The sequence below is a fragment of the Apostichopus japonicus genome, chromosome 21, assembly GCF_037975245.1.
Source record: "Apostichopus japonicus isolate 1M-3 chromosome 21, ASM3797524v1, whole genome shotgun sequence".
Lineage (NCBI taxonomy): Eukaryota > Metazoa > Echinodermata > Holothuroidea > Aspidochirotida > Stichopodidae > Apostichopus > Apostichopus japonicus.
The window spans coordinates 5,536,864-5,557,617 of NC_092581.1; the positions used below are offsets into that span (position 1 = coordinate 5,536,864).

General features: G+C 39.3%; 1 protein-coding gene across 3 annotated transcripts in view; it reads right to left on the minus strand.

Moving 5' to 3' along the window:
* Nucleotides 1-20,754, minus strand: part of LOC139963290 (tubby-related protein 4-like) — a 69,598-nt gene that overhangs the window by 29,328 nt on the left and 19,516 nt on the right. For all 3 annotated transcript variants that reach the window (XR_011791539.1, XR_011791540.1, XM_071963961.1), the window contains exons 4-5: nucleotides 11,859-12,020; nucleotides 8,789-8,966 (exon numbers count right to left, since the gene is read on the minus strand). Coding sequence is in view for 1 of the 3 variants with exons in the window: in XM_071963961.1 (XP_071820062.1) it covers nucleotides 8,789-8,966; nucleotides 11,859-12,020 (340 nt within the window). In the remaining 2 variants the exon portion in view is untranslated. The remainder of the gene's footprint in view (nucleotides 1-8,788; nucleotides 8,967-11,858; nucleotides 12,021-20,754) is intronic.

Here is a 20,754-nt window from a genome sequence, read left to right on the forward strand (position 1 = left end):
TGAAGAGATGAAAAGCAACATTACCACAATTGATGATCAGAATATTAATCCTTTTGCACTAATGCTCAAAATATTTAATCTGTGTTCAAAGACAACCACATTCGCTAAAAAATGTTAAAAACAAAATCATTAAAAAAAAAAATTAAAAAAAAAAAAATCTTATTTGAGTCTCCTTGGTACCTGAACAAACTTTAAAGGTGAAAGGGCCAAAAAAAATATGGCAATATAATGGACTAACACTAACTATGATGTCTGTGCTGAGGAGTAAGGAGCCACAGACATCATTAAAACTGCCCCTAAGAAGCATCCTAGACATATCAATCATACTAATGTGATGTCAAACCCTAGAAAAGCTGCAAGTTGTGTGTGAAAATGTTCCAAATTTATCTTAAACTTTTATACTGAATCCTATACACAGCCTCCAGGCTACATTTCATTTTATGGTTATTTCTGTCGTGTGCCCCAACTGACTCTGGTAAACTATAAAACATTACCAAATGTTCTAATGAGCATTTCACTAACAAAGAAATTTTGAGGGGAAAACCCAAGTATATTTTGAACATTTAATGGCCACCAACTCTGAACAGAAATATCAAGAAATGCCCTACTGTAGATTGATTGATGTGTGATTTGAGGTAATCATGTACAAATAAGCAAAGAAATTTGAAAGAAGAACATGGAGATACTACTGATCTTCCTTCTTCAGCTGTACCAAAGTCTGATTCTGAGTATAAGATGTGAATTATTATACATTATGTACGTAGTAGATATAAACAGGTTAGTAAAAGCTCTAATGATGTGACCATGCTGTGACCATGATGGGGGGGGGGGGGCTGCAGTCCCCCCAACCAAATATTTTTGTGAAAATTTGGGTAATATGCTGAGAATTTTTCGGGCACTGAAAGAAAAATAAATTGCAATGTGTTTTCAATTGTTTAACTTATATTATTATTATTATCATTATAATTGTAACAAATTCCCCAGAAGTTATAACCAATATGGAAGGGTAATAACATGGCATATGATTGTATGTAATTGGCATGCGATGTAATAACCGATGCATGCCTATATGTTATGCACATTCAGATGTTGGTTATATTTTTCGGACAAGTCATTACAGGCCCCCATCCCCCCCCCCCAAATCAAATTGGGCTCCTACGCCTATGGTCAAAATACATCCACGGAGGATTTGAGGCATTTATATGGTGAATTAAGAAAAGAATCTTACTTATGTGTCATATAAATTGTATAGTTTTGCAGGTTCCCTTCTTCTCACCCTCTCCCCTCCCTATCACCTCCCCTCCCCCTCTCAAAGTCCACATACAATGCTACTGAGAAAGGGTATGGACAAGATACATACTACAAATAAAGAGAAATTCCCCACAGTCACACAGAATGGTAATAGATGGTATTATAACTACCGTGAATCTTTGCACTTTCAGTAAGACATTTTCAATAAGGAATCTTTTCCCTACTGTGTCAGCTGCTTTAAATTTTTGAACGATTTGTTTACGTAGCCTTTGGGTAAACGCCACCGGGTTGAACGGTCAACATCATTAAATGAATTGGACACTACCTCCATGCCGCAACAAATCAATGCTAAAGTAATTTTGAATCTCCATGAGTGTCCAACGATACCCAATTATGTAACTCGGAGACACTTGGCCTCATTGAGCAGAGCACGTAGCACTCTCGGTGAAAAAGCCATTCGAGGTTACCGGACGCACTCTGGTTACAAAGCTTGCGAACGAGCATGATGTAATTTTGTAAACTTTCATGCTGCAATCCATAGCACTCACATGGCGGTACAGTAGTTCTTACTTGCTTTGAAACTCAATTTATGATTGTTTTGCCGTAATTAATCTGATTTATTTAAACTCCCGTGCAACATTATAAACACTTACCTACGGAGACAAGTTGCAGGAAGAATTTAAATCCTTCGGTAGAATCTTACCGACGGAGTTAAGATTTTTCTCACCAATGGGAGAAAGTCAATGAGTGCTTACTTTAATCCGTTCAAATTCGACCTTCAATATTTCGTAGCCGGGACACTATTTCAAAGTACCAACCAAATCATCCAAAATGAAAATGGGTTAAAATTCCAAATTTTTGAAACATTACTTCACTTTCTGAAATGTGACTTCTTTGGTGGAGTTTTTGTTTTTGTGATGTTATTAGAATTTTGGCATCAAACATCATCACAAAAAAATTCAAAATTACTTCAAAAAGGCTAACTGATCCATAAATGCAAAAGTTAGGAACCTTACCAGTGGAAGCTTGTTATCTGATATCTGTACAGAAGTTATTGAATAAAGATGACACTGGACAATAATGGACCAACAAATAATGGACATAAAATAATGGACATAAAATAATGGACAATAATGGATCATGTGTACTCATCATCTACAGTACCACCACTATTGTCTTTACTGTTTGGACTGTAAACATAATGTCACTATATAAACTACATTGTTGCATAGCATTCACAAACTTAAACTGAACCAGAATGCAAAAATGCATTGTGGTTTCGATGATGTAACATGAGCAGTTTTCTTCATGAATCTGGCATGATGTATAGTGAGGGTGTACATGTTTACAAGGCTTTCACAATTTGACCTATTGTACCCATATGACTTTTGACTTCCACCAAAATAAATAGGCTTATTTTTTACTCAATGTATTACACCTACATACCAAGTATGAGATCTGCCCAAGCTTCCAATATTGGGATGTCATGTTTACAAGGTTTTATTTCTACACACTAAATATGAAATTGGTCTGACCTTCCCTTCTTGAGATATCGTGTTTACAAGCTGGGCGTCACAAACACACACACACGCATACTGTACGCCATCATGAATGCAAAGGTTACGATTATCCTTGAATCCAAAAACCCCACATCATTATTACAGCATTTAAGCATTTAATGGTTCCACATCATAGAGTTTGGGTTGCCACAAATTTAACCCATTGTTATATAGAATACATTTGTAAAACCTCTTGACGTCACAAACACACACACACATACATACTATACGCCATCATGAATGCAAAGGTTACGATTATCATTGAATCCAAAAACCCCACATTGTTATTACAGCATTTAATGGTTCCACATCATAGAGTTTGGGGTGCCACAAATTTAACCCATTGTTATATAGAATACATTTGTAAAACCTCTTGACTATTTTTTACATTTCTGGTGTGATTGTGTTGGAAAATAAGCTTTCAGATAACTGGTCTTCCCTCTTAACAGTCATCAATGGTTATCACATGACTGTAGAAAATTCAACGCAGAATGTAACTACATTAAGGAGTGTTAGCTCGGTGGTTAACGCTGGTGCCTTCCAATCATAAGGTCCCCGGTTCGAGTCACTCCAAGATTAATGTATGTCGTCCAGTTACAGAGTTGTTGACAATTGACAATTCATAATCATGGACGTTAACTACAGTATGAATGTAAGAGACTGGCTTCGGTCAGCTTGTGGCTTTGATAAGCCAATGAGGCTTCTTCACGTGTTCCTGCTTGCAGGAGGATCTAAAATACATGCAAACATACATACATACTGTACATACATAAATCATGCTGTCGGACTCTTGAGACACCTACAGTACTGTGCTATCTTAGTTACATGACTATGTGACCTATGACCTTACATACACACCTTTCTCAAAAGTACTATTTGACCTATGACCTTACATACACACCTTTCTCAACAGTACTATTTGACCTATGACCTTACATACACACCTTTCTCAAGAGTACTATTTGACCTATGACCATACATACTGTACACACCTTTCTCAAGAGTACTATTTGACCTATGACCTTACAATACACACCTTTCTCAAGAGTACTATTCGACCTATGACCTTACATACACACCTTTCTCAAGAGTACTATTCGACCTATGACCTTACATACACACCTTTCTCAAGAGTACTATTCAACTAGTCATCACTAGGGCAGATTTAGGTATTAATATCTACAAATTTAGTATTTTCTTTCTTAATTTAATAATTGTCATCCTGAAGAGAAGTACATGTGGACTTGAAGCAATTCAAACAATTTTACACCACTTGGTGGTTAAGTTTGAGAACAGCAAAACTATAATATTGTCATATCTAAATTAAGGAGGCTATGATTCATCTAAAAGAACCTTCAGGACAAAACCACCCTGCTGGAAGGTGAAAACATTCTCTTCCGCTTAAGTGAAGAGCGTTACGTTTATTATGCAATCCAAAATGAATCATACAAGGATATGCTTAAAGCTGAAAGGAAGAATCAATATATTTAACTGGAGACAGGTACAGCAGGCACAAACACAGATCTATTGTTTATTATCAAAGAAAACTCAAATTATGCATGCCTGCTAACAAAAATGGGTAAATTAAACATCGCTTGAGGAAAAGGCTTCCCTCTGTTTCATGATATAGTAGGAATCATTCAGAATGTGTACAAGGGGAATACCAAATATCGCAATATTACATGTATGGTAATTTAATCTATTTGTGGGAATGAAACGTCTGTTGAGTAAAACTATTTAGGGCTTTTCTTCTGTTTCATGATATAGTAGGAATCATTCAGAATGTGTACAAGGGGAATACCAAATATCGCAATATTACATGTATGGTATTTTAATCTATTTGTGGGGTCATAAAACATCTGTTGAGTAAAACTGTTTAGGGCTTCCCTCTGTTTTATGAATATACTAGGAATCAGTACAAAGTAAATACCAATATAGCAATATTACTTGTATGGTATTTTTATCTCTTTGTGGGAATAAAACATCTGTTGAGTAAAACTGTTTAGGGCTTCTCTTCTGTTTCATGATACACACAGGAATCATTCAAAATGTGTACAAGGGGATTACCAATATAGCAATATAATATACATGTACCGTATCTTACAGTATCTATTGTGGGGTCATTAAATACACTAATGATAGCTGATGAGAGGCTTGGACTGGAAATTTGCAAGCAGACGGTTTCAAATTGTTCTTTTATGATTATACCTTTTGCGACAGTTGTTAGTAAATGGAAGTGGAACTCATTCTTTACAGGCAGTGAACTTTGATATGAGATACCATACCAACATCAATATCAAACCCTTCCATCAGTGTGCCCCCCCCCCCACACAAAACCATGTACCCAACATGAACAGCAAACCCTTCCATCAGTGTACCCCACACAAACCACGTACTGTACCCAACATCAACAGCAAACCCTTCCATCAGTGTACCCACACAAAACCATGTACCCAACATCAACAGCAAACCCTTCCATCAGTGTACCCCACACAAAACCATGTACCCAACATCAACAGCAAACCCTTCCATCAGTGTACCCAAACAAAACCATGTACCCAACGTCAACAGCAAACTCTTCCATCAGTGTACCCACACAAAACAATGTACCCAACGTCAACAGCAAACCCTTCAATCAGTGTACCCACACAAAACCATGTACCCAACATCAACAGCAAACCCTTCCATCAGTGTACCCAAACAAAACCATGTACCCAACGTCAACAGCAAACTCTTCCATCAGTGTACCCACACAAAACCATGTACCCAACGTCAACAGCAAACTCTTCCATCAGTGTACCCACACAAAACCATGTACCCAACATCAACAGCAAACCCTTCCATCAGTGTACAGCACACAAAACCACAATTGTTATTTCTTTTAAACCCAAGTAACAATGTTTGAGGATTAATTTCTCTTCCTAATGGAGTAATCTCTCTCTCTCTATTTATTTGAATCACATGCAGTTTTATCTCTCCCACTCATACACTCTTCATCCTAGGTAAACCAACCCCCTCCCCTCCCCACCCCCCTCCCTCCCTCCCCTCTCTAATATCAGTTCCGGATGTTTGATTTCAAACATTGTATCATCAATCGGAAACATGTTCAACTTGTTGTAAATGAATGGATATGTGTGTAACAGGTATTAAGTAACATCGTCTCAAAATCACAAAATTCTTCCAGAGTACCTTTGTACATGCTGCTTTACAATATTTAAACAGTAATTCGAGCATGGTATAAAATCTGTAGAGGTATGCCGATATGGTTCTTGAAAGAGACTTATAATCTTAATGAATGTCAAGATAATATCAACAGATTATTCACAAGCTTTAGTACTGGTACATTAACAACGTTGACTGGTTTCAAATACCATCTGAAACATCTGTTGACATTTGTGATGTCTATATCATGGGCTTGAAAAGAGTTTCCAATGCTTTATCAAAGACATTCATTTTTATTGAGAAAGAGATTTGTAGCCATGAGACACTGTATTTGATGATAAAATGTATTGGGCTAATCTGCTATGTTTTAACCAATGCAGTGCAGGAGCGATGTCATATTACGGAGATGTTTGACAAGGTTCTAATGTTCATCAAACGTTTACTGTTTGAACACAGATTTAATGAAGAAGAATAGTTCTTTCTTGCCGAGAGTAACACTGAGGTAAATGTCAGGATGTACTGTAAATGTCAAATACTGCATCTTCAGGCCGCTAGCGTTCTGATTTAATACACAATAGGCCTATCAGATCTAACTCATAATCAACCAAATATGAACCTTTTTTTTCTAAAAGGGACACAAAGATGGGAAGAATCTTGAATTTCCAAGCTGTAAAGACTATAGTGTAACATTTAGAGTGGCGGGTGTTATAGCTACAAACTGTTCTGTTGTGCTTCACTATTCATGATATATCATTAATAAGAAGATATGTTTATGAAAAAATCCTAACCACACTGCCTGTTAATGTTGGGTCATCATTAAGGTGGCACTTATACACTTCTGTAGCACTGTATTGATTGAGATACGGTGGCATTTATGCACTTACCGTGGTACTTCTTTGATTTAGATAAAGTGGCACTTACGCCCTTCCATGGTTCTTTACTGATTTAGATACTATAGTTTGTGGTAACACTCCATCAATAAATCTGTCTACCAGCAGTAACTATGTTGCACAGTAAATAATTTATACCGCATCGCATTATTTACAAATGCTATATATATGCAAACTGGTCAAATTGCTATACAAGTACAAAGATGTTTACATAGCAGTTTTTGTACACAGAAACCATGTAGTATTTTATAGGAGGCAAAGTTCATAGCCTTAAATACTGCTATGCACAATTTCTACATTATGTATTATTCCCTATTGCAGTAAGCTTCGTAATTTCCATTAGCCACCTATCCTGGCCACATTACACTATCTATAATTCCCTATTGCAGTAAGCTATGTAATTTCCATTAGCCACGTATCCTGGCCACATTGATTTCTGACTCCAATAACCGGGATAACTCCTTGATGAGCCATGGGCTTACAGGTGTTGTAGCCAAAATACAGTGCACTAGAAAACCTACAAAGGTTTGAGTTTGAATGTAACCAAATTTCCACCTATCTGTCATCTTGTCTGACAAAAAGGGAGCTTAGTCATTTATAAAACAAGTTTTAATTTGGGCATCGGTGACAGAAAGAGGAATATACTATCTAATCCATATCTTACTGCATACTTAATTACCGGCAGAAGAGTATTACACAGGCTTAATCAAGTTTCAAACCTGCCCTCAAATTCATTCACATTCCCCTTTTCCTTAATCCTCTCTAAGAGCACCGTCACTTTAATTAGAAAAAATATGTTAACATTTCACACCACCGCCCAGCGAAGATCAAAAGATATTGTATATATTACTGTGTATTTAGTATAGCAAATCACCTACATAGCCAGCAAGACAAGACAATGCATTTCACCAATCAAACTGAATGATTCTTCTGACAGCATCGTCATGACAACAAGAACAACATGTAGAGCAAATTCATCATATAACATTACGGTTAACACTTTGATAAATTTTACTTGTCAAGATCTCGTGGAGAAGATTGATGTGAGTCATTATAATGTCATTTAATGTTTGTAGTCTTTAAGCAAGTATTCATCTTCAACTACTGTACCTCTGTTAGCGCTTTTCTAATTTTATGGCTATTGTTTCTGAGTAATGACCATAATGATATTTGGTGACAATCCAGACTTGAGAGGATAATGAAAGGCAAACCTCTCCTTTTGAAAAAATAAATAAATATATATAAAAATATATAAAAAATAAAAAATTATAATTTTTTATTTTTTTAAAAACCCTCTCTTTTGGAATTCAATTTGAAGTATACGGCAGAAGTGAACCAATGTTATCATTCTCAGGAAAGTAACAAACTATTTCTGATGGCAATGTTGCTAGTTCTCTGGACAATTTGTTGCCATGAAGCTAACATCTAGAACAAATGAATCTCCTTGAACTAAAGGCTGAAGGGTGGTTTTTATGATTTGCTGTCCACCACTAGTTCTGACTTTTCTGGGTTCTGTCTTGCTTCACTCTGACCTAGGATGGCAACCCTCCTACCCAGTGGGAAATTTTTCACCAGTACATTCTGTTAAATGACATGGTTTGAAGAACAACAGAAAAAGGTCAACCCTCTTTGTTCTGGGTACTCCCAACATCAAAGCTTACCTGTCTCTCCCCAATAGATGTACTATCCTATCTGCCAAGCTTTGCAAATTGGTTAGTTGAAACACCTCCCCCCCCCCTCTCCCCTGTCCCCCATCCCACATCTCACCTACTTCTGAGTCATTGCCACCCTCCATTTCTTTCTGTGTTATTAACTCAATCAGTCACCATAACTCAAATACTTATGTCAGCTTTAGGAGAGACTCCAGAAATTCAAATTTGTCAAAAAAAAAACAGACAAAACGGGTCGGAAAAGACAGAAGTTTACTTTTTCGTTTGTCAGACTTCTCGTCCCCGTCGCTGTCGTCGACGTTCACCATTCTGAATTTCTCCGACGACCAGAGGAGGGATTTGATAGGCTGTTCACCGGCCATGGTGCAGCGGGATACCACGGCACCATGGACATCCATCACCATGATCATGCCATCAGAAGTACCAAGTAAAACCTATAAAAAGAAAAAAAACAAATACAAAATATGAAAGTCTAGATAATGAAACTTATGAGAAACCTACATTGACCTAGGTACCTAGAAGATATTTAAAATAATAACAATGCACTTTCACATACGTGGTTATCCAATCCCTTCATATCCACTCAATTTGAGGATCTCTCATATTCATTTCTTATTCAAATTGATTTTTTTTAGTCCAATGGGAACTCTTCATAACAGCTTGCCCTGCCTTCTCCATGCACCCCCCCCCCTCCCCATACCTTCTTAACAACTCTGTATCCCTTTCTCCAATACCCCATCCCTCACCCTGCCACCCACTAATTCTTGCAACTTCATGGAAGTGTATGACTTTCCCTAAGTGTATTAGTTCAGAGTTACTCCTTCCCATTACCTTAAGTTCACCCATCTCTGCCTAAGAGAGGACGTCCTCCTACATCCGCACAATGCCTATAAAGATTACTAGAAGTTTCCACTTACTAGCCCACACCTGTATATATCTATCTATATATGAAATCACAAATAAATCTTCCTTTACACCTTCCAGTAGAACATTAATACATATTGACATTTACATTAAAACTCTTAGTAACTTGTATCATTTGACGGAACAATTACCTTAAAGTTACCATCATGTATTTTATTTTTCATTTCATTATGAAATTATATTTCATTGTTTATATTATATATAAATATTTATATTTAAATATTTATATTATAATATAAATTATATTTCATTCATATTTATATGTATGGCACTTTCGACAACTATTTTGTTTATAATTAGCGCATTATAAATCTTAGTTATTATTATTATTCTTAAAACTTTGACAAACAGTCCTATAATGACTAGGGTGCCCCCATCTCCATCATCCCAATACCAACCTCCCCTCCCCACCCCACTGAGACTGTCACTTTGTTTGCAAGAACCAAACACACAGACTACCAAGCAAATTTGTTATAAGGTGCTGTGCACTTCCCCTCTGAAGTCCCCTTGATACATGAGCAGTGGTGTCATCCAACAGTAAGGTTATATTCCAATAATGCACATGCATTCCTCTGCATGATCCATTTAAAGCACACTGTGGTGACATGTATACGTAGACTACTGAATTCATCTACGACAGACAAGACTATGTAACCTGAGGTACAGGTTATAAGACCCTGTGGGATCACTAGGGTTGGATTGCTGAATGGTGGACCAGTTCATACATACAGTAGTACTACAAAATGATTCAGCCAGATCTTTCCCGATTCATCAATCTCACCAAGAATTAACTTATTTGCTGTACAACCAGAAATCAAGGTTTTTTTTGCAGTGTGAGCACCAAACAGCCTGACATGAGGTTCAGGTTACATACTATTACGTGTGCTGCTCAAACTTTAACACTGTGAAGGACCATAGACATAGTCACTAGCCATAAGACTAGACTCCAAATATCGACAAATTAATTTAGTTTCTTGCTGATAATTGTCTCCGCTTAGCATTGTTCATTGGAACGTGATATAAATCACAAGGGCGATGAAGTGATTTAGGAACTCCATTTGCAACAACTGTATTTGTTTACAAACACATGTCATTGTAGTGTGTGGTGAAGGTCAAAGTTAGTTAGTTGTTCAATATTCAATGGAGGGCTCTTTGTTACTGCAACCCTTTTGAAGTTATTTTGGTCACGAAGAAGCCAGTTCCGCATTTGGTTGTTTGCCGTAGACCAAAGCTATGCTATATTGTGTAATGTTTATAAACAGTACTCTAGCTATGCTATATTGTGTAATGTTTATAAACAGTACTCTAGCTAATATGTGCCTGCGATATAAACTATTAAGTGATGACTAAAACCATCAGAACCACGCTGTCAATCAAGAGCCATGCCTGTTTCGGACGTGACAGAGAATACATTGAGTCCTGGACACTGATTGGTCAAATAGAACAACATGTTAACGTTACTGTATCCTCGCCTTTTTAGTGAAAGTTTACGAACATACGGTGCTCTGCACCGAAGGCCTAATGGACGATTAATCTAACGAATACATGTAGGCCTACAGTCTATCACTGAAAATGTAACACCCTCCGGTCTATTAAAAACAGCTTGGTGGATTTGCTGGCCCTGGTAGAATCAAGAGGGCTATCAGAGCATAAAAGCTACCAGATGGTAAACACTCTAAGCAAGCTACTTTTGTTGGGATATGAGGCACATTAGAAAGGTACTGAACAATTTGACATCTGTGCTAGTTGTTAGAATTAGGTCACCATCATCTGTGGTGTATTAAGCTATCTACAGCGATGCAGTTTGTATTATCTTACGCCATCTAGAACTTTAGGTCAGCAGTTATCGTACCTAAAGGTAAGCAGGAAACATCACCAGCCATGAAATGATCACCTGACACAGAGAAGCTAAAGGGATTGTTAGATGGGTTAGGGAACCAGATGACTCCTTGCCGTAATATATCTGATTCAAGGTCTACAGTCATATACTTCACAACATCAGTGAATAGTTCATGGGCAACTTAGCAAGAAAATTTTGGACTTAAATTCCCAGGATCTAACCTGACACTGCAGGGTATTTTGGGCATTCTGAAAAGGGGGTTAGACAACAAGTCGCCTGTGATTGTTTCCCCAAAACTTACTGGATTGGGGATTTATGAACGACGATACTTACCTGTCTCCCCAGTCAATGTGTGCATTTTCCTATCTACCTAAACTACACTATTAGAATGTTTTAGCGCTGCGCCCTCACTCTCCGGGCATCGGCCACTTCCTCTTCCTTCTCGATCTACCACTAAACACGATGAATGTAGAGCTAGAGTGCAGTTGTAGAGTGGAGACAGATAAGTAACAAGTGCAGTAAAATGTGCAGAAATAACTCAGTAAAACATCATGAAAAGTACCTGTTTGTCGTCTGGCGCCCAGGTACCACACATGAGTTTGCCATCTAAGTTAAGCATCGATGACCAATACCTCTGTCCTGTGACAGATCCCACCAGAACGAAACCATCCTTGTAACATATTAGCGCCATCCTGCCATCATGACTCCAACAGAAATCGCTCACCTGTCAATGAGAACAAAAATGAAAGCAGCTGCTTAAAGGCATTGAAGACTCACCCCAAACCGTGTGCGGCCATCTGAAAAAGTTACCTTTCTGTTGCTTGCAAGTGATGTTTTGTTCGTGTTGCTACAGTGCAGACAGTAATGAAACGTGATACCTTGTTATCTTTAGCTGGACCTGAGATGTCCATCGATGTATTGTTTATACACTGTGCTGTGGGTATTGACCGCAGCTGTATGTACTGACTGTACACTAGTGTCTAATTACAGACAGTAGCAAGCTATGTGTGTATTTTCTGGGATCGATGGTGTTGTCTAGTACTTCTGTTACACCTCATTCGAAACTAGGTCAGATTACCGGCATTAGACGTTTCTTTTTGCGCGAGTCTTCACACCTTTTAAATATGTAAAACAGTCATAGCAGATCTAAATAATACAGATTCCACCATCTTAGGACATCCATAGATAAAACTCAGTAAAGTTTGAAAGAGCACATGATTGGCTCATTGAGATTCAAACCTACATCAGGATTATTGAGGTGTGCCAAATATATCATTGTTTCTTTGGCTTTAATTGCAAAAGCCATCCAAACTACAGAAATATATTAATTTTGCACAATACAGACATGAAGAGAGAACAGTATGTTACATACAACACTAACTTGTGCAGGAAAGATTTGACATTTTATAGTTTTTACATGCAACTCTATGATCTAAGGACTTCTTCCCTCTATTCAAATTTCCATGTTTCATGAAAAAACTTTGCAAAAAATTATAAATTCCTACTTCATATTTTTACCCACTGTGCCCTCTTCCCTGCCCCTATGCCTTTTCCCTATGCTAGAATACTCTTAGATCAATTATTTAGTCTGATGTCAACATCCATGACAATGTTCTTGTCTGAAAGGCATAGGAAATTTTAAACCACAGTAACTGTCAGGAAAATCACAAAATAAATTTTTCTGTTAAAAGTGTCAGGATCCCACACTCCTGACCATGGATTTGTAGTGATATCCTATCTGTACCACCAACAGCTGAAGTAATGGTTTTCTGAAATAACCTACATAAATCTGATTTGTTCTCCGAAACATTTTGTCTGAATTTGAGAATTATAACCACCCCTTCTTATTTACATTGATTCATTTGTTTAGTCAATATTTACAACGCTTGATACAGCTTGACTGATCGCAGCCATTTTGTTGACAACAATCTTTGTCTTTCTTGACGGGACATACTGTAATACTTCCTAATACAGGAAATACTTAACTGTTCTGTCCGATACAGAATTAACAAACGAGTGATGGGAGAGTGTTCAAAAGGGAATATCTCCAGAGATTTGAGAGGAAGCGAATAAATTCATTACAGCGCAATCTGTAAAGATTCAATTTCCTTTTTAAATTTGCTTAATCTGCTAAAACACTGGAGTCTTTGACTAATAATTTAGTAAGAATTAAAGAGAAATTTAATAGAACTTATTGACAGAAGATTGTAAAACGTATTTCAAAGCAGCTATGAATTCTGAAATAATAGCAGTCAGTGTTTTCTGTCATGCAAAATTGTATTTATGTACACAGTGCCAAAAGCCAACAATCAATATTTTCTACATATTGCGATCATATTGTTTGCCTAGCATTAATATCCAAGAAGACATCAATACAGAGCTTGAGGAGTGTTCAAGTGGATGAAATAAATGACCGGTGGGGAGGGGGGGAAGGGAGACAAAATGCTAGGAGTGTGGAAAGTTGATACTCAAAACAAATGTCTAAACACTTTGGGTGGTAGCATGGGAAAGGAAGGCATAGCCCGGAGGGTTCAAACAGTGTAAAAAGGGTACCAGTTCCAGAGTGCTGTGGTTGTGGGGAGACAGGTAAGCCAGGAATGAAGTAAATGACATCTTTCAGTTCTCAGTTGTGTGACTATTACCTTCACTTTCTAGCCTATTTGTTGCTACAGTAAGTGTAATACTGATGAACAGTAAAAGGAATGCATTGATAGTATTTGGTTTATATGAGGTGAGGAGGTTTATCACCATGGTACTTATTTAATTACAAACAGTCCTGTAGAAACCAGTTTTTTTAACACTTGGAAAACATTCTTTATTTTATTAGTTGAAACCAAAACATGATTGGTTTGAGTAAAGTCTGTAATTCTGAGAATTGCATCAGTTTTAAAGTAAAACCAGAACACAATTACAGAAATGTGTGCTTGAGAACAGGCCTGTGAGTAATACTGTGTTTAAAACCAGTTTACAGTATGTGTTTATATCTCACCACAGTTATATACTTGTACTGTAAGATATGTTTGTGTGATGTAAGGAGAGAACATTTTAATGAGGTAAAGTAATCAATTTCTTTTTTTTTTTAATTGTTTTTATTTTCTGTAGTACTCTCTTAACTGAGTGCCCAATATGCAGCCAGTACCTCAACAGGTTACAAATTACATCAGCTAAACAGTTCAAGTGGAAATCTTTCCTTTGTACATATAAAAGATCCCTGGCATTCTATTTTCGTTCCACATTTCCTAGAAGCTATTAAAACTTCATGGATCCCGTGTTGCATATATATACGCCTCGATGGCATTCATGTGCATGTCTTATTAATATACGAACAGACTGAAAAATTTAGACCTTCAAATAATGGCAGAAGAAACTTAGGCACCTGACCTGGATGCATCCAACAGCATTGATGAGTCACGCCTTGGAAAAAATCCTCGTATTGAAACCAAATTAAAATGACTGTACATAAAGGATTTGTACTTGGTGAGTAGGGTCATTAAAAGAAAACATTTGTACTACTGTATATATTTTTACTTCATTTTATACTATTTTTACTTTTCACCAAAAAGTTACACCTTTTGAAAAATTCAAAGGCAGAATCATCAAATGGTAGGAAACTGCCTAATTTGGGATACAGACCTAGCTATTCTGTTTGGTTTTTAAGTCTTTTACACCAATCAATGCTTGTATGCATGTAACTACGGTAATACCCAGAGTCAAAACGGTCCTACAGTACTAGCAGTTATTTGCCATACAGAAATGATAACTAGCATACAAGTTGTTTGTGGTTATATGTACGACTGGCACATCTTCAATGAAATATTTTACAAAATATATACTGTAAATGATTGAAGAAAACTATCAATGATAAATTATAAAACTTACTGGTTTATATATTTACGAGTGACCCACTTACCTGTCTCCCCACAACCTATGCACCGCATTCTACCGTGTCTAGAATGCCCTGGTAATCTTTTAACACTGTACACCCTCACTGGCCCAAATGGCCTTCCTTCATTTTTCTACCCACAAAGTGTCTCAATGTGTTTTTCGGAGTTACAAAAATTTTCGCGAAATTCGCCCGGATTACCTTGGATTTATACTCTAGAAGTTTCCTATCAGGACTTCTGCACTTCCAAGGATCTTTTCCAGCCTGATAAGTATCCTTTCTTGTAGGGAAGGGTGTTTTTGGGGGCTGTTTTTAGTGTACACTCTCGCCCATGCGTTCGTTTTTTCTTACGTAACGTTTTTAGGGTAACAGGTAGTAGCTCTGCGAGACTACTTCGTTCGTTGCCTATACCGCCTTGTTTACGCGGATAGGCATATATTTTCGTATGTACATGTTTCAGCTTTTCTTACTTTAAAAGATAATATGTTTTGCTTGTTTCATGTACCTTCGTTACTTCTTACGCCTTGTGTGGGTTTTCCCCTTGTAGCGTAATTTGTAGCGTTGCCTATACCGCCTTGTTTACGCGGATAGGCATGTTTTTCCGTATGTACATGTGTTTCAGCTTTTCTTACTTAGCATAAGATGTTTTGCTTTCATGTACTTCGTTAATTTTTACGCTTTCAGTGCGGGTTTTCACTTTTGTAGCGTAGTTGTAGCCACGTTCCGATATCTCCTAACTAGTCGAGATAGTCGGCTCGTTTCGTTGTTTTTCATGTTAAGACGGGAGTATCCTTGATTTCATATATTGTTGTATATTTTCATGTTTCCTCCAGTTGTTGCTACGTGCGCGCCCTGAGTCTCATGACTTGGGGTGTACCTCGTAGCCTTGTTCCCCCCTCCGCTGGTTCGCGGTTAGGGGGTTCTCTCCCTTATATACATGTTTCGTCCTTTTACAAGTTTTCGATGCATATATGTTTAGTTACGTTGCTTCCATATGTCGGAAGTGTTTCTCCTTGTAACGTATCTTGTAAGCCGCGAACTCCTATCCAATACTAGGCGGTTCGATTACGTTGTTGTTGTTCTTGTTTGAACCTTCATATATTTGTACATATTTTCATGTTCTCCATGGGTTTCGCTACTCGTGCACCTCCTAAGTGTCGGGAGTTTTCACTTGGGGCGTATCTCGTAGCCTTGTTCCTCCCTTCCCGCTCTGTACGCGGATAGAGGGGTTCTCTCCCTTGTTTACATGCTTCGTCCTTTTCCTTCATGTATTCTGGTTACGTGTTCGCTTCTAAGTGTGGGAAGTTTTTCACTATTGTAGCGTACCTTGTAAGCCGCGAGCCTCTAGCGGGGCGCGTTGTTTTTGTCACGTAACTTTTCTCTCTGTTAGCATACTCCCACCCTACTTCCTCCTTATAGTCGTTCCGTTTGATACGTTAGACTATTTGCCGTTAGTCTCTCCTTAACGTGGGTTTCTCAGACATGTCTCGAAGCCACCTTAAATGTGTGAACTGTTCCGAGACCTCTGTCTAGTCTGTTTTGTTTTCACACCAGACAGTGGCAGCACATCGACACCTGGCTAGCAGGCCGGGACAGGTTAGATCTATCACCGAACCCACAGTTCCCCTGGAGGGAATCGGAGGAGAGACAGGAGATGAAGAGGAAGTGAGAGAGTTGGTGGGAGTTGAGATGGAGAGAGGCCAGGAGAGGGCCGGAGAAGAGAGAGAGAGAGAGAGATGGAGATTTGCCACCCAAGGTGCCGGCGCTGTCCGGATGTACCACCAAGGGCTAGGGCAAGGGCAAGGCTCAAGGCCAACCAAAAGCCCATGTGAGAGAGAGAGAGATGCAGATTTTGCCACCCAAGGTGCCGGCGCTGTCCGGATGTACCACCAAGGGCTTGGGCAAGGGCAAGGCTCAAGGCCAACCAAAAGCCCATGACAAAGACGGCCAGAGCGGACAGTCCGTCCGGGTCGCAGAGAGCGGCACCCGTTGTGGTGCGCGCAAAGAGAGGGGCTCCGGAGAGCCAGGGTCCGGCGAGACCTCAGAAGGAGCCCGGAACAGACGTTCCCCTCCGACCCAAGGAAGGCTAGGCTCAAGGCCAATAAAAAGCCCTTTAGAAGTTCCGACCGGAACGGACGGAATGTCCGGGTCGAGGAGAGTGGTACCCGGCGTGGTACGCACACAGAGATAGGCTCCGGGAGCCCGAGTCCGGCGAGAGAGGCCGGAGGAGAGAGAGAGAGAGAGGAGAAAGAGATATTGCCCCCCAAGGTCCCGGCACCGTCCGGATTCTATGACCAAGGGGGAAGGCAAGGGCAAGGCTCAAGGCCAATAAATAGCCCATTTGAAATTCCGACCGGAATGGACAGAATGTCCGGGTCGAGAGGAGTGGTACCCGGCTAGGTACGCACACAGAGATGGGCTCCGAGAGACCACGGGTCCAGCGAGACCTCACAGGGAGTGCGGAACCGAGGTTCCACTCCAGATCCCAGGAGTCGGTCCCGGAGCAGGGAACCGATGAGATCAACAACTGCTGGGCCCCCAGAACGGGGTAGTAAGGGCAAACGCCCAATCCGAAAGGAAGCCGGCTGGAGCGAGGTTCCCACGGCAAACGGAGATATACTTATCCCCAGCCTCAAAGTTAATCCCGCCTCCAAGAGGGGGAAGAGTCTCTTTCATCAGGGGAGTGTTGCCCCCCGGAACTAGCAGCTTGAGCTGCGACGACAGGTTCGAATCAATTGCGGAAAGACACTGCAATCGCTACACCATTTATCATTACACATCCCGAATGTGTGTTTAATAAGTACCAGCAGAAACCAGGACATGACATAGATTTCCTGTGCATTCATGGGTCATATTCTCCTCGCTAATTATATTTCTCTCTCGTTATAATTCATCGCCATATGTCTAGGTTTGAAACCTTGCTTATGTTTTGTTGTTTAAAACGCTGGTGGAACCCCCTCCAGAGCATGTTAAAAGGCGCAAACTGAAGCGATTCTAGTACAGTCTCGTTACTTAGTACCTTGGCAACCTGCCAAGAAGAGAACGTTCTCGAAGCTTGGCAAAGTGCCAGGAAAACGAAGCCTTCCAAGAGTCTTGGCAAACTGCCAAGACAATATTCCCGCGCTGTGTATTTGTTATGAGAGGAGGGGGGCCAAGCAGTCACCTGGATTGACACGTGTAAGCTCAACGTTTGCTGCAACGAGCTGTCGACTACGTGAGCGATCCCATGGAATAAACCTCTCTCTCTATTTTTTGGGTGAATTTCCAAGACAAACGCGTTAGTAGTAAGTTGGAAAAGGGGTAGGATAAAACCCCAACAAAGGTACAAGCGCTAACGCGCTCCGAGCATACAGTATGCGCTTCGTGAATAATGTTCGATGTTCCCGACATTTTAAGCACAGTTGCATTTCGTAGCACCTGATAGCCTAGTCGTGGCTATGCGCTAGGTGGTTTCAATAGGAAGTTGGATACTTCTACTGTACTACACTACGAAATTGACACGTCTCGACATGGAGAGATTTGAGGAGTAACGGGTACGTTATCATAACATTTATTACGTGTTTATTACGTTAAATGTGGTGTGGTAAAACGTCGACATAACGTTTCTATGAGATATTAATGTTGTATTAATGTTATATTATTGTCTTAACGTAAATCGTTTTGAAATATGAGCCTGAAAACGTTTTCGGTGACATACCTCTTACACCACTCATAACGTTGTCATAACAAAACACTACATGCTTAGTAACGCTTTTGTGTTTGCTGAGTAACTCCCCGGGCTCCGTTAAGCAGCCAGGGATTTATGAGGTGGATTTTCTACAAACCCACCCTCTCACCATCTTCACAGCCCCTGTTGGGAGTTTGTTTCTGATGAGTAGGTCTATAGCTCAGTTAGCTCAGGGTTAAAGCCTTTCACTCATAAGGTCCCCGATTCAGGCCACCCCAAGATTAATGTATGTTGTCCAGCTACAGAGTTGTTGACTTTTCATAATCATGGACGTTAAATTTGTATGTAAGTTTGTAAGAGACTGACTTCAGTCAGCTTGCAGCTTGGTTAAGCCAGTGAGGCTTCTTCTCATGTTCCTACTTGCAGGATGATCCTAAATACGTTCTTAAATACATACATTTAAATTGTAGGAGTCACATAAACAGTAGCATTGTAGCTTTGTTTAAGATTCTGATGAAGCAAACTATCCATTCAGTACTCAGTCTCATTTTTTTGTAGCAGGGCAGCATTGTTTAAGATTCCGTACTCACTCAGCAGAGTGAGATTCTGTACCTTCAGTACTCATTTTTAGAGAGTACTGTGGTCAAGTGGTGAAGGCAGTGGACTGGTGATCTAAGGCTTGCAGGTTTGAGTCCTGGCCGGATCATTCAGTTGTTTCCTTGGGCAAGGCACTTTTTTGTCAGTGCAGCTTCCCATCCAGAAGATACTTGTCTCTATGCTTGACAGGTTTTCGTTGACCGGAGTAATATTGTTAGGCGCCTCAGGCATCATTATCTTTCAATAGGTCTACGCCTTTTCTTTCCCCAATATTATGATTAATATTTTTTAGCATGGAAAGAACCTCCATTAAACCTCCCTACAGGGTACAGCTTAGCATCATCAGGACATTCCTTTTCTTCAGAGTTTTCTGATTGCAACGGGTTGATAACTGAAGGAGTCATCAAGGGTACTGTGGTATTGAATCAGTACTGCGAGTGCGGCTGTCCTGCAAGCACTGAAGGAGTCAATGCTTGTATGCATGTAACTACGGTAATACCCAGAGTCAAAACGGTCCTACAGTACTAGCAGTTATTTGCCATACAGAAATGATAACTAGCATACAAGTTGTTTGTGGTTATATGTACGACTGGCACATCTTCAATGAAATATTTTACAAAATATATACTGTAAATGATTGAAGAAAACTATCAATGATAAACAGAAAGTTTTGTTAGTATCTCTAGTAATATAAATATCCCTAAACTCTCTCCTCATAACCATAGATAGTAAAGTCTTCTTCGAAAGAACAAATGTAGACACTTTGGGGGTCGGCTGATGAGGAGGCTGGTTGACCCAGAAGTGACCTGTCACTGCTATTTGGGTGTACAGACTTGCTAAAACAGTTTACCAGATCTGCTTTATACAGAGAAATAGTGGAATGAGAATGCAACGGTTGTGAGGAGACAGGTAAGTGAGCAAAGCTTCTACGGTTTGTCTCCTAAAATATTCATATCTGTAAATAAGATGATTTGTGTTCAGTACATACATACAGTAATAAGCAAATCCTAAGCATTATACTGCATAGCACAGTACGGTTTAACCACATACAGTAGAGTATCCTCTTCTCCAGCGGCGAGTACTGTACACTGTCAGTATTGTTCGATAATTACTTTCCTTGATTAATTAGTCATGACGGGACACACTACGCATAACCCAGAAACAGCTCTTACAAACTTGACCTTTTTCTGACACTGGAACAAGATTCTCAAGGAACAAGGAAATTGGCAACAAGTGTAGTGTAATTGTCAGACTTGTAAACAACATGGCTTCCCTGAAGTCTGCCAAAATAGTTATCCTCCTCCACACTGT